Source organism: Acanthochromis polyacanthus, chromosome 21 (assembly GCF_021347895.1).
Source record: "Acanthochromis polyacanthus isolate Apoly-LR-REF ecotype Palm Island chromosome 21, KAUST_Apoly_ChrSc, whole genome shotgun sequence".
In the NCBI taxonomy this organism is placed as follows: Eukaryota; Metazoa; Chordata; class Actinopteri; family Pomacentridae; genus Acanthochromis; species Acanthochromis polyacanthus.
The window spans coordinates 11,514,657-11,529,263 of record NC_067133.1 but is presented as its reverse complement, the minus strand read 5'-3'; the positions used below and the strand labels follow the sequence as shown (position 1 = coordinate 11,529,263).

At 42.8% G+C, this 14,607-nt stretch overlaps 1 protein-coding gene across 1 annotated transcript in view; it reads left to right on the top strand.

The window, feature by feature from the left end:
* Nucleotides 1-648: 648 nt before the first annotated feature.
* asic2 (acid-sensing (proton-gated) ion channel 2) overlaps nt 649-14,607 on the top strand; it is a 530,460-nt gene continuing 516,501 nt past the window's right edge. The window contains exons 1-2 of the mRNA XM_022196191.2: nt 649-1,054; nt 1,577-2,195. Of these exons, the coding sequence (XP_022051883.2) occupies nt 1,620-2,195 (576 nt within the window). The 5' untranslated portion in view covers nt 649-1,054; nt 1,577-1,619. The remainder of the gene's footprint in view (nt 1,055-1,576; nt 2,196-14,607) is intronic.

The following is a 14,607-nucleotide window of genomic DNA, read 5'->3' as shown; positions in this document are numbered from 1 at the left end:
TGTGCTATTTCTAGTTTAGTAAGCTTTAAGTTTTCTTTCAGCTGAAGGTGATGGGTGAAATTCAGACTTTTTTGTCAGCCATCACGTTGACAGCTTGTCTATTTCCATCACGTCTGAACACACGCCGAGGCTTTTTCTTTTCCTCTTTCACCACCTTTTAATGCTCCTGCACCCTCGTTGTTTTCTTCTCGCCACTTTTCCTCCTGCTGTCTCCTCGTATCGTCTCACGCTGCTTCTTGCCTCTCCTTATTGATAAACACGCTGCTTCTCGGGTGAAGGATCAGTCTGATTCCTCTGCGATTTTAAACGTCCCATTACGCCCGACAGACGCACTCTGCGCCTCTTATTATTCCCTTTACATCTGCGTCCCTCTGCTGCGACGTCTGAATTACTTCCCTCTGCTTGACATCGCTGCCGCCCGCCTGCTCTTTTTTTAGTTTTCCTCTCTTTATTTTTGTCCTCATCCCTCCCCTCAACCTACATCTCCCTGCCGTTACTCCTCCATCTCCACTTCTGCTTCACTTCCCATGACATCCAGTCCCCTCCTTCTCCATCTTCTATCTCTCCATTTTTATTATTTTTTTTGTGTGTGTTTGGTGAAAGTGTGAAGGGATGCACAGCGAGCAAAGGTGGTGGTGTTTGCAGGAGGATGAAGAGGGAGGTTCAGTGAGACTTTGAAAAGGGAGGAGAGCGTTGTCTTACCTCCCTCTCCCTCCCTTCCTCCCTCTCTCGCTCTCTGTCTCTCTACTCTCTCCTCTCTCTCTGTTGAAGCATGTGTGTTGGTGTGTGTGCCTCCTATCTCTCCCGGCTCCGCTGTTGTTCGCCGCGGCCACAGATGAGCTGGAAAGAGGAGGGAAAGCGGATGTATCTGGCCAGAGGAAAACAGGAGGAGTTTTGGATCGGCATGCGAGACTAACCGGCGGCTCTTATCATCAACGTCTCTCTCTCTCTTGCTTTTGCTTTCCCTCTCTCTCTCTCTCTCTCTCTCTCACACACACACACACACACACTCACGCCGGCTGGATGTCTTCTCGCTAGGCTGCACGAGAGAGAGGTGCTCAGGCTTGTCATTAGTTGAGGGCATGGGAAGAAGCCTTGTGTGTGTCAGTCTGCATGCGTGCACGAGCCGAGTGTGTTTGAATGGAGATGAGTCGGGATGTTAAAGCACACAGAGGCAGCTTTTCATTTCCTCGCCGCTTACAGTGGCTCTCACCTCTCGCTCTGGGTGTCACAGAGGACTTACCTCGTGGTGAAATCGAGCAGAGGGCATGAAACAGGAGGGAGGCGGGCAATTTCTGTTTGGGATTTTGGGTTGAGTGTGCGTTGAGGGTTGTAGGAGCCACAGGCAGGCTGGCAGCCACAGTAACTCTCAGCTGAAGGGAGTGATTGAGCGGAGAGGGATGCCCTGAGGGAGCATCTTTCTCCTCCAACTCCCCGTAGTAGTTATTTGGGTTGTGGAGATCTTCCTGTGTGCACTTTCTCTTTCCTTGTATTTTTTTCCCATCTGCTGTTTGAGTCTCTTTCATCCGTGCAGTCGACGTGGATTGTGAAGTATTGACTCCCCCCGTCTGTGCAGGTGTGAGTGAGAGGGGCTCCCCGGCTGAGGAGGCGGTGGGCTGATGATGGATCTGAAGGAGAGCTGTGGCAGTCAGGGGAGCCAGGAGAGCTCCAGCCTGCGCCCCACCTCCTGGCAGGCCTTTGCCCACACCAGCACGCTGCACGGCCTGCGCTTCGTTTTCCCGTACGGCCAGCCCAGCGCCCGGCGCCTGCTCTGGGCCGCCGCTCTGCTCGCCTGTCTGGGACTGCTGGCCCTGGAGAGCGCCGAGCGGCTCGCCTACTTCCTCTCCTACCCGCACGTGACCAGCGTGGACGCCGTGGTGTCGAGCAGCCTGGTCTTCCCCGCCATCACCATCTGCAACCTTAACGCGTACCGCTTCAGCCGCCTCACGCGCAACGACCTGTACCACGCCGGCGAGCTGCTGGCCCTGCTGGACGTGCACCTGACGATCCCCCAGCCTCACCTGGCCGAGCCTGACGTGCTCGCCTTCCTGCAGGAAAAAGCCAACTTCACAGCCTACAGGCCCAAAGCGTTCAGCATGAAGGAGTTCATCGAGAGGGTAGGCCATGACCTGAAGGAGATGATGCTCTACTGCAGGTACCAGGGCCAGGACTGCAGCCACAGCGACTTCAAAACCGTGAGTCCAGTCATATCTTCTTGTAAATGTCAGATGTGGTGTGTGCTTCGTTGGGGTCAGACAGTCTCTGCAGTCTGGTAACCTTCAGAGGACTTGGCTTGTGAGGTGCTCTGAGCTTGGAAGGTTGATTTCATGCTTTTTCTGCAAGTCAAAGGACTTGATGTATGCTGGTAGCTGCACTTTAAGTCCAAGGCTGCACCGTTTGGCTGTTAAGATTTGCTGTTTGAGCTGTTGCCTTGTTGTTGTCCTCGGCCTTCACGTAATAGCAGTGCACCGCTTGCAAATATAGTCCTGCGACAGGTCTCAAGTATTTTAGTCACCGAGGCGAAGTAACTGTTGGTGACACTGAATAGCAACTTCCCTGAAATCCTGCAGCCACTTTGTTTTTATCTGTGCAGCCAAGTATTTTCTTTCTTTTCCAAGCAACTCTGCACATTAAAAGGATGTTGGTCTCCCCGTTGGACTGTCTGATCAGGCGTAAAATCACAGCCGTTATTTGAAAGCTTGCAGGTGTTAATTTCTGCCTGTAATTTGGCTTGATGTTGAGCGCGGCACCCTGCTGTTCTATTTGTTCTGTGTCGGCGCTGTGCTGTGTGAAACTTGAAGCCACTGACCAGAGCAAGGGGCTGTTCTGCTGCTGTAATGTGCAGTATGTTGTTGCACCTACTGATTCAAAACTGAAATGCTGATCGTTTATGGCGTTTATGCTTCAAATCTTCTGTTTTTTTGGCAGATCAAAGAGAGCAAGTTCTGGCATGAAGTTGGTTTTGACACTAAAACACAATATTCTCAACACCCACTTGTTGCTTAAGACTCCCTCTGGTCGATTGTTAGTCCATCAGTGAGTAAGTGAGCAGCACGCACGCTGCCTGCAATAAATGAGAGCTACAAAAGGGAACGTTGAAGCTTTTACAACAACCTTGTTTTCATGTCATTTCACACTTCTTTAGATCTTCTAAAACATTTCAGGCATTGGAGTTGGTTGTTTAGTGTTAAGATTATAGGGATCATCCCAGACTGTAAACCATAAATCTCACATATGTAGCATTTCTGCAGACCATTTGAAATCTGTGCTGCACACTTTGAGAGTTTTGGGTGCATTTATTTTGCTGTTCCACTGTTGGCAGCCTCTTGAGTTGTATAATCCATCACACTGAGTCCGTATTAGTTTTGTCAGTGTTGCACTATTATAGCCTGCAAGCTGAAGACTTTTTCAAAATCAATCTGCACCTCATTATAGTAATAACTTAAAGGGTAGAAGTTGGATGGCATTGTATAAAATTTGAATCCACTGATTAATTTTTGAGCGCTTTAATTTAGCTGGAACATCTGATAAGTAATCAAAAGCAGAAGTAACTAAATCTGTAAACGCTTTGTGGTGGTGAGAAGACAAAAGCTGTTCTGTTTTTTTTCTGGTAACAACCAGAAAATCAAACCAACAGTATTGACGAAAGATTATTAGCAGTTGTGTACCCACTCATTTGTCATGAGCCACTTCAGTTCACATGCTGACTCATAACTAGAAAAGGTAACGTCATTAGATTGTGGTTGTAGACCGGAGTTACAGATTGTTTCTTTTAGAGATGCCCTTTACTGTTTGCATGTTGATAACGGCATAAGTCAATGTAACCTCATGTTCCTGTACATAGATTTGTCCCCACTGATCTCCATGCAGTCAGAAAATTGATGTCAGATCTGTACGTAGCATTGGCAGTGTTTTTTGCATCCTGTAACATTTGTCATCACTGTAGGTTAATTTTTCACTGTTATATAAAGTGCTGCACCTCTTTGGAAGTAGCAAAACCATAACTAGAAGTAGAGAGAACTCACAATTACTTTTGAAGTATGAACCAGGTATAAAGCTATAAATTACAAGAAAGAAAACAACAGAAGTTAAAATTTTATGTAGTATTTATTTTTAAAACAAATTGATAAACCTGGAATCAACATGTACAACACTCTTCCGACCACTCACAGGTGTTCCCAATGCTGGGGAAAAAAGGTGACTATACACTATGAATCTTTTGCTATTACATTTTTCCATTTGTTTTCAGACTTGCATCCTAGCTGATTGGTGTAAACACAGCCTACCATTCACCTAGAAAGCCCTCAATTTTTGTCATGTACCTGTTGATTGCAGCTGAGTTATTATTGGCCTCGTGTTTGCACTGAGGAGTGTAGAAATTTTGATCGTTTACAGAATCTAGCTAGTGCAAATGGTTTATATTTTTGAAAGGCATGTACAAAGTGATTTGTGATATTATATTAGGTTTAGTTACCTGACTGTGTGGCTTGTTACACATGATTAGTTCAAAGACCATTAGAACGTTGAAAATCCGAGGAGTATTTCTGTTTTTACAGTTTCTAGCCAATTTATATATTAATTACCTTTCAAATCCGCTGGTACGTTTTGGGCCTCAGACGCTTCGTTAAAGGAATTATATCAGACGAGAAAAATCTTGAAACGATGCATCTTTTAATTTTCAAATAATGTTTGGCTTAGTTGTACAGAATAAGTGGAGAGAGCACAAACTGTAGTGACACTATTTGACCTGATGAAGACGCGTGTTACTGATGTTGCAACCTGAATGTTTGGGACAACATGGTTTTCCACTTCAGAACAATGAGAGATAAAGGGTTCCTGAAGATATTTGTCAGTGTTAGAGAGCAGCAGATCTGTTATTTTGACTGTGAGCGAGATAAGAAATGAAAATGGCTATTATTATGCAAACATGATGTTCGCTGTGATGGATTGCGGCTTTCAAACAAACTTTAGGAGGTTGCCAATAGATTTTGCACAGAAATGAATGGGATGGAAAATGTATTCAAATTTCTAAAACACAATTGGGTTGATTGCAGAACGGTTCACTGTGTACGTGAGAGCAACTATGGAAAGTAAGTTAACTAAAACTTGCTGAAGTATTCACAGTACACAGTCTTCTTGTACTTTCCCAGTGAGGTTTAGCTTTGTTCCTGTTTCTATCATGACTCGAGGTCACGTAATGTCATGGGTTTCTATTTAAAACTTTCACACAGATTGCAGTGGATACAGATCTGTATTAACTAGATGTTCTCTTTTTTTTGCTGACCTCAAATCTGACTAGTGATGCGAGCAGGATGCAAACAGCTTTATGAAGCTGCCCCTGGGACTTGATCTGCTGTGATGAGCTCTTCATTTCATAGAGTGGACTCTGTTGTCATTCACAGAACACATCAGCGGCTTTACTGCGACTCAGTTGTGCGTAATCTGAGCCATTAAAGCTGCTGCTGGGTCTGTGTCAGTTACTCTGGGATTGATATTTTCATGTTTCACGCTGAGTGATGCTCAATGCGGAGACACTAATTGGAAAAACAACAATGGTGGATCACACGTCGGCTGTAGTGATTTTCTATTCGTGCCTTCAGACGGATGCTACCCCTGGAGCTCTGATCCATATTGTTTCTTCTGCTTGCAGCTGCCAGGAATTTTACTCGGTCGGATCTTGGGAGAGTTAATGCAAAGCTCGCTGGGCCCCATCTTCGTATGCAGCCCCATGAGTCTCAGTTTAACTCCCCTTAGTAACCGTCTTGTGTGTTTTGTGACACGTCTCTGACCTCGAGCTGGGTTCAAAGATAATCATGTTGACAGAGAGGCTACTAGGAGGCACTGTCATCCTCTGTGCCCTCTGCCTGTTGCTGCTGCCGCCTCTCTGTCGACTGCTTCTCCTTCCTCTGTCACTGCAGCGACACACCTTCATATTCCCGATGCCTTCTGAGAGGAAAGAAAAAAGCAAAACAAAACAGCAGGCCCCCCAAAATAGAAAAAAAGCGCACGCATGAATGCGCTCAGACACATGCATTCAGACAAACGAATACTCAGAAACGCCAAAATATATGCATACATGAATGAGTACAAACACACACACCGAGGAACGACATTACCACGACACTCCAGGGACCAGAGTCAGCGTTTGAGTGACACTGTGATGAATGACCGTGGGGAGGATTGTGGGGACACGGGAGTCAGTGTGATGTGACTGATGGAACTGGAGCAGAGCACTGCACAAAAGGGAAACAGCAACAGTGGGCACATTTCCACCTATGTGCATGCAATGTGTGTTGCCTCACATAGTTTTTAGCATTTTCAAATGCGCCGACTGCTCATCTTTTTAATTTATGTTCAGACGCGAGTTCCTCTGCAGCCGACTTGACACGATTCCTTCTAAATAAGCACGTCGGTACACTTGTTTTTCAAGGATGCCGGAAAAAGGAGGGCACGTCTCAAGCCAAATTCAGCATCCTGCCTTCCAAACACAGCTGGTGAACAAGACGGGAAGCCTTTTTTCTTTCAACGCAGCATCTCTGCGAGGATGCCGAGTGGTCGCAGCACTGCTCCATCCCAGTGTGTACGGTGTGACTTCTAATCAACTGCAGAAAGTTGGATAAAATAAAGAAACTCCAGAACTTGATCTCCAGCCACGTCCACCTCTCCAATACAGACAACTGAATCTTTAAAATGCAAGGAGGAACGCACAGACATTTCACATTTATTGCATTATTATTTGCAAAATATGTTAAGGACATGATCATATTACCTCATCATTAAGAATAACACTCTTGTTTGAAGTCTTGATTCCCAGCAAACTGTTAACTAAAGTTGTTGATACCTTCAGCTGAAAACTAAGAAGAAACTGCATCCCAGAAATACAAAGAATTGAGGTAGTTTAGAAGCTAACAGCTTTATTCTCCAACTGTAAAATGTATCTTCATCACATTTCTTAAATAACATAACTTCAGGCATCCTAATGTTTTCATAGAAAAAACTTGGTAAAATATATTTAGCATTTTTAAAAATCCCATCCCAGATCACATCTTGGTGTTGTAGTGCATTGTGTGTATGTTGTGTTGGCTAACTTGTAGTTTTGCAGTGTTTCCCCTCCTATATGACCGATGAGGCGGGCCGCCTCGCTGGTATAGGCCACCGCCTCACTGCAATTTTGCCGAAATTGCCGCCTCACTGGTCCGCGCCCAAAAAAACAAACAAAAAACCCCCCAGAAAGCACCAAGCCACCGGAGCTGTCATTTTTAACTCTGCGGGTCCACCGGCTGCTCTCCCCCGCTAACTGGTCGGCTAACACCTGGCGCCGCTCGTCTGCCCGGGACAAACCGTGCCCCCCCCCCCGGTGGCCCTTGCCTACACCCCACCGCCTCACCCCTTACCTCTATGAAAAGTAAAAGGAGGGTTCTGTTTATATCTGGTAAATACAATTTCAATATTGATGAAAATAATTGTGATTATTATTTTGACCTTAACTGCGCAACTTTATTATATTAATATTAACTGGGTTTTTTTTGGTTGTGCTGCTTTGATTGTTGGATAAATCCCACTTTTTTCCAGAAACAAAGGCCACTTCTGCTAAGCTAATAAGATAAAAAAAAAGATGAAATAAAGCTTTAACCTTAAATGGATAAAGAGCCAGTGCCAGATGCCATATATTTAATGAGTGTGACCATCACTGAGGCCATCATCTATTAACTAAATTGACCATGAGCTGAGCTGCGTGAAGGCTAAATATTTTCTTAAGCTAAATCGTGCTCAGCCTCAGGAAGCTGTGATGATGCAAATGGATCATATGTAAAGCGTATGTGTATTAATGGACTTCTCCCTCGTCTGTGTTTGTGATGCCGGCTCTGATTACAACTATGATTAAAAGCTGATTGATCACAGTGACAAGGCACATCAGTGTCTGCCAGAGTGAATCAGTTCAGTGTGCTGCTCCTGCACTCCCTGCATGCCTCACTAATATTAATATATATATATATATATATATATATATATATATATATATATATACCCCTGGAACAGAGCAGGCCAGGGAGGATCCTATCACACTCTCAACCTTAATGTGAAACCTGATAGCAGCCAGACCCTGAGCTCTGTATCACACAGACACTAATTAGCCACTCGTCTATTCCTCTGACCAGAGCCTTGTTGGAACAGCATCGCCAACGTAATGGTGTTGGCTGTTTACAGCTACAGCAATTAGCCATTACATGCAACCTGTGGCCTTAGCACTTCACTGGCAGATTATTGCATGGCTGGATTCGCCGAGCTCTCGCCAGCCATGGAGCAGCAGCAGGACAAAGCTGTCAGTCACCCATTGGCAGGGGGATTGTATGCCTTCTAATCTGTCCTGCCCACCCCTCTTCCTCCTCTGGCCACTCCATCTCCCTACCTGCATTTCATCACTTTTTATTAATTCCTCAGTGTTTGAAAGCCCAATGTGCCACCTTTAGTAGACGTACTGTATTAATCACTAACGTGGCATTACCATGGCATTTTACATTCCTGGCAGGCATGATGTCTCAGTCTCTTAAAGGGCACGAAAAGCACTGCTGCCACCCACAAGCCCGCCTCTCTGAAACACCCCGGAGAGGCAGCGGCAACCTGTGCTATTTAACCAGCTTGGAAGAAAAGCTGGAGTGCAGCCACAGACAGACAGCGCCGTGTGGATAGTGCTTATGTGGTAGACACTGCAGCTGTCTGCAGTGGTGGATTACGGGAGGCTGATGATGGAGTGTGTGTTGTGGTGAGGCTTAAAGGAGCAATAATTTCCCCTGAAGGGTTTTCCTCATCTTCAAACAACTGATTTGGGGCTGAAAGCTATTGCCTCAGTAATTCACAAAGTTATTCATCGATTTGGTATGTTGAAACTAAATTTTAACAGAAAAGACAGAACATAGATACATCTGGGAATGTTGTGGTTTGTAATTTAAATTACTGGTGTTAATAATTTAGTCTATAAAAAAATTATTTTCAGATGAAGCAGAAGAGGGATGTGCAAGTCAAAATTCTCAATCTATCATTTGTACACAACTGGGTACACGTTTTTCTCTCAACCTAAAAGTTGATATTGAACATATTTGCTGGAAAGGAATGTTGGGAATTGGAATATTCACTCTGAGATTGAAATGGCAGTGGTAATAGACATTTTAATCAGTGAATACTAACTGCAAAGGCAATGTGTGACAAAAATGAACGTTGATGGATTATTGTCAGTATTTTAATTGCTGTTAATTTATTTTAAAAATATATTCAGGCAGAAGACAAGGGATATGCATGTTAGAAAATATGTTGTCGATTTGCTGTAGTACCTGGTTGTACCACCAGGTGGAGGCTCTTAGAGATGGAGTTACAGTTGTGGTTGCATAAAACAAATGCACCTCCCTGCTGTCTAATTACTAACTGGCAATTGGTACCTGGTGAACTTTGCTGCTTAAAGTTGTTAACATATGTATCTGGTGGCTGTCTGGTTTAACTATTTGAGGGTCATGCTAGCAGTGCTAAGCTAGGATTTTTAGATGCTAACGCAGACTGGGAGCTGAGAAATGCTGCTAGCGTTCAGAAGCAGCAGGACTCTGAATCCTTTCAAAAACTTATGAAATTGATCAGCTATGCTCTGAGTATAAACACATTTTATAAGTGGCTGTTAATACTGACAGATTGCTAGTGGGAAGAAGTTGCTCTATCAGTAGCCATCTGTACACTGCTGTTTCCTGCAACTGGATTGACAACAGAGAAAAGGTCACTGCATTGTGTAGATCAGCTATGAGGACAGTTCCAGTTATTTGCTGTAAAAGACAGCAGTTCATTTGCTGTGTTCAACACTTACAATTTTGTTGTAACAGTCACTGGGTAGATTTTTTTTTTTTAATATTTCAGGCAACTTGGTAATGGGTAATAAATTCTTTACATCTCAGAGGTAACTGAGCAGATTTTGTTTTGCAAAAATTAAGTGTTAACGGAAGAAAAAGGGTTGATCAGGCTATGACAAAGCAAATTTAATTTCTTCGATAGTTTTCATGGCCGATTATTAGTTCAAGAAATTCTCCAACCCTACATGCAATGCTGCTGTCTTTCATCCACTTCCAAGTTTTAATAGTAACAAGGACACATAGATGCTCTTTAATGCTGCCATTGAACCAGGTGGTGTCATTCAACCTCGACTCACCAGCACATTAAATTATGTTTTAACAGTAGGTGAGCTGAGTAGTTGCAGCTGTATAGAACAATGCAGAGTTGCATTTAAGTTATTTTGAGGAAAAAAAGAAATTGACAAAGAACTTGTAAATATACAACTTTGATAGGAGTTTTTAGTGGATTATTCAACTGCTCATCCCATATTCCATGAAACTGTTTTATTTTGTAAAACAGACAAAAACAACAAATTTTAGAATTTTGTGTTAAAAATGGCACATGGCTGATTATTAATCTGTAAATTCATTGACTGATTAATCGGTTAATAGTTACGGCTCTTTTATTAGTTGATGTGTACACTTCATTGTGCAGTTACAGCATTTTAATGGAGCACAGTTTGACTCCACGTGGTTTGGCAGCATATGGATCTTGTAGATCAGATGAGGACATCTCTTAATAACAATCCATTATTTTCCTGGCCGAGTTAATCACCTCGTAGCCCCGTTAGCAAGGCAGAAAATGAGAGATCTATGGCAGAGACGGAGCGCTGTGTCGATGCGTGACATCGAGTCGTGGTTGGAGATGTTGGCTGCACGAGAGGAGGCAGTACGGGCCATTACCTAAGCAGCCTGTCTGGAGACATACTTCATCATGGCCACGGGAGGAGGAGTGTGTGCACTGGTTCACGATTGTGTGGTTTAAAGGTGCTGCAGGGTGTGTTTATATTTTTGTGTGTGGGGGTTTGGGTTGTAATGTGCTGTCAAATGCACTCTGTTCTGTCTGTGCTGCAGCTGCTCGGATGCTTCAGCCGTCAGTTGCTTTTAGCAGATATTGACTAACGGTTATGAAATCGAAGGTCAGGAGGCTACTTAACTTGAAATCGCCGGCCTGTTCTGACACTGCTGAGTGGAAATTACGTGTTGTCCGCATCAGTAGTTAACATCCCAGAAATACTGTCCTGCGCGGTTTATTGATCAGCAGAGGAAATCCTCTTTTTGTTTAGCTTCTTGTGCAGATGATCCGGTCGGCCATGGAGAAGCACTCAGGGACATGAGAACACAATGAGTCAGTCTGAGGACATACAGTATGATGACTAGATGTAAGGGTGCATTTAAATGGTCTTGCTGATTGCACTTTCACTAGGACTGCAACTAATGATTCCACTCAATCAGTGAAGGACAATAGTGCAAAATACCAATCATTGTATCCCAAAGCCCAAGGTTATGTCCTTAAAGGTCTTGGTTTCTCCATAACTCCGTAATTTTCTGCCATTTGCTGTCACAGAGGAATAAAGAAACTACACAACTATTAAAATTCAACAGGCTGAAATCAGACAGTTTTCACTTTTTTAATTCATCGTTGCAGCTCCAATTTCCACAACCAAACTGAAACCGAAATTCTTTTGTGTTGTTGAAACTGCAGCATCTAATTCATAGTGAATTTCTGTTTTAGTGAGGAATTCATAAAAATGTTAGGTGGCTGCCTGTTTAACCGCCATTCTATTTATATGCTGTCTTAGCATAGAGTTTACTCCATACATCATCTGGTTTCTCATGTGTCCTTGGAAAAGAGTTTTCTGTCCTTGGAAAATTCTTGGAATATGGTGGTGATGGTGCAGCAACCCTCAAATGTATTCTCAGACATCAGCATAAAATCGTATCGATCATAAAAAGTCAACATATGTGAGGTAAAAGTTGAGTCAAGCTGTTTGCTGCATTCATTGGCCAGTTGTGAAGTTGCAAAACATAATTTCAGTCCTCACTACATCTGTCAGGGCATTGACTTTTACACATGCATGCATCTTCATCTGTAGCTGATTCGCTCTCTGATTCCTCTGGTGCAGTTTCGATTTAAACTGTTGCTTTGCATCATACATGCTGTCAGTTTGACTTCTCACACTAACTGTGCAGACTGTGTGCTGTTTTGCTGGTGTGATGGAGTCATTTTGTTCAGTCAAGTTGTAATATCTCATACATTTTATCACCTTTCAGATTAGTATACAGATGCGACAGAGTTGATATAGAATTCATGGATTTTTTTCTGTGATACAGGTGGGAATCTGAAAGGCTTGACATGTATGATAGAGAACTGGAATGAACTGTTAAGATTAGGATAATGATAGTTTCCTACTTTCCTTCTAATGATGAAATGTTCATGAACTGGCAGATGTCGAATTGCTGCATCTGACTTGGTGAAACATTGTTTGGTCCGTTTTTGATTAGTTGTGGTGTAATGGTACACAAAATTTCTGATTAGGTCTGAATGGTTGAGTGATGGTTTAGTATGTCTTTGGTGCTGCTCAGACAAAAATGAATATGTAAATGTAATATGTAAATGAAAGTGTTACCCATTTTGTCAGGATGAAAACATTCAGAAGTGTCTAATTAATCATATTCTACTGTAGTTATTATGACTCTGAAATGCTGCACACTAAAATACTGGCTTGTTTATAAAAGGAGGGATTATTTCTACACAGATGCAAACTTGTCGCAGTCAAGTGACAGTTTGAAAGTGTAACTTGTTTTATCTGGTTTGTGTCCATGGTCTCAGCATTTCCCAGCAGTTGTTTGATGGGCATACAGCTAGGTTCTTTCAAAATAGATGCAAACAGTGACTCCACCTGAACGAAAGCCTGACTTATGTGTTGTCTGCTTCCGGATTTAAAACCGGACCAACATGGCAGCTCGTTTTGAAAACTCTTCACTTAACAGGTCATCAAAATGTGTTTCTGGAAACATTTAAGGTGATAAATAAATCATGCAGCTGTAGAATCTGGCTTCATTTTAGACCCACAATAGTTAGTTTTTGCTCCCGAGTTGCATATAGTATTCCGTAGACACAAAATTGAGGATCACACAATTGACACATGTGGCACCAATATGAAACATTTGTATTTTAAAGAGTTTGCTGCGCGGATGGAATTCAAACATTACACTGAATATTAAAGCTGCAATGATTCATTAATTGCCAGCTATGTTGATAGATGAATAATACGTTTGACGACTTTTTTATGAAAAAGTGTTAGCTCTCAGCCTCAAGCTTCTCTTCTTCTGCACCTGACCAGGGATGCAGGGAACAGATGTAAATTAACTGCTAGCCAATTCTGGAGTGTATTGCTTTTAATTGTGCACTGTCCTTGCAAAAATAAGCAAATAAAAAATAGAAGATATTTTGTTTTCTCAACTCTGCTGTCATGTCAAGCCAAGCTTATTTATATAGAATGGTTAAAACGACCAGAGTTGACTGAAGTGCTGTAAATTTTATTAGTCAGGCAGCAGAAAAATACATGCAAAAAACTATCATTTCGTAAAGGAGAATAAAATGGTCTGAAATGTTAAAACAAGACAAACAGGATAACACGTTAGTAGAAAAATACTGAACATTAAGGCCATAAAAAGCTACCAAAAGCCATTAAAAATGTGTTTGTCTTGTATTGTACGCACAGCTCCACGAATATCTTTGGTTTGCGGACAAAACCAGGTATTTGAGGATCTCATCTTTTCATATTTTTCACCATTTTCTGACGCATTATTGACCAAACAAGCAATATTCCAGAAAATAAACACATTATTCTGCAATGAAAATAATCGCTACTTGCAGCCTGACTGAAGATATGAGAAGAAGCTGAACCTCATCCATCACCTTTCCACTACATGATCCTCATTGCTTAATTTCCTACTGTGGTGACATGAATGTGGTCGATATTCAGCTCTCCTGTGGTGTAAATGCTGATAAAGAAGACTGCATCTACAATTCCTCTGCAGACTACAGACCGCTCTGTGGGTTTTATCAACACAGTAGCCAAACATGCGATTTCATGCTGTCTGCAGTGATACCGTGCCTCCTGCACTCTCTGGCTCTGTTTCCCGATTACCTTTCATGTCTCGGCCTTCTTCTCTTCTCCATAATTTACTACACAGTGTCTGAGCCGAGCATTAGATGCTCAAACCTGACTGGCTCATGTTGAAACACCACATTCCCTCCTTAAACAGGTTGACAGACTCTTTCAGACTCCCTTTTTGTCCACCTGTCTTTCTCTCTTTAATCTCTGTAAGCTGCCCAGGAGCTCTTTTGATCTCCGAGTTCATACTCACCTGAGAGCTGTGTGTTCTGGGTCTCATGTGTCTATTTGCTGAAGCAGAGAGATTTAGGCAGCTTTGATGGAAAGTGACCACTGCTTACTTTGATGCGTTTAGTCATCGTGGCTTTTGTCACCTTCACTTGTGCGCCTGTCACATTTTGGAAGAGCGAGGAAAGCACTTCCTGCATAAAAGTGTGGGCATCAAACACAAAAGGTTGCACCCATTGTTATGATTTATCGGTTAAAATTGACAAAATCCTTCAAGGCTTGACATTGTTTAAGCAAGTTAGCGATTGTTTTACTTAAGTATCTTTTGGTTTGAGTAAGCACAGAATGTTTGAAGAGGCGCTTTAAATTGAAATGTAAGTTTTTCT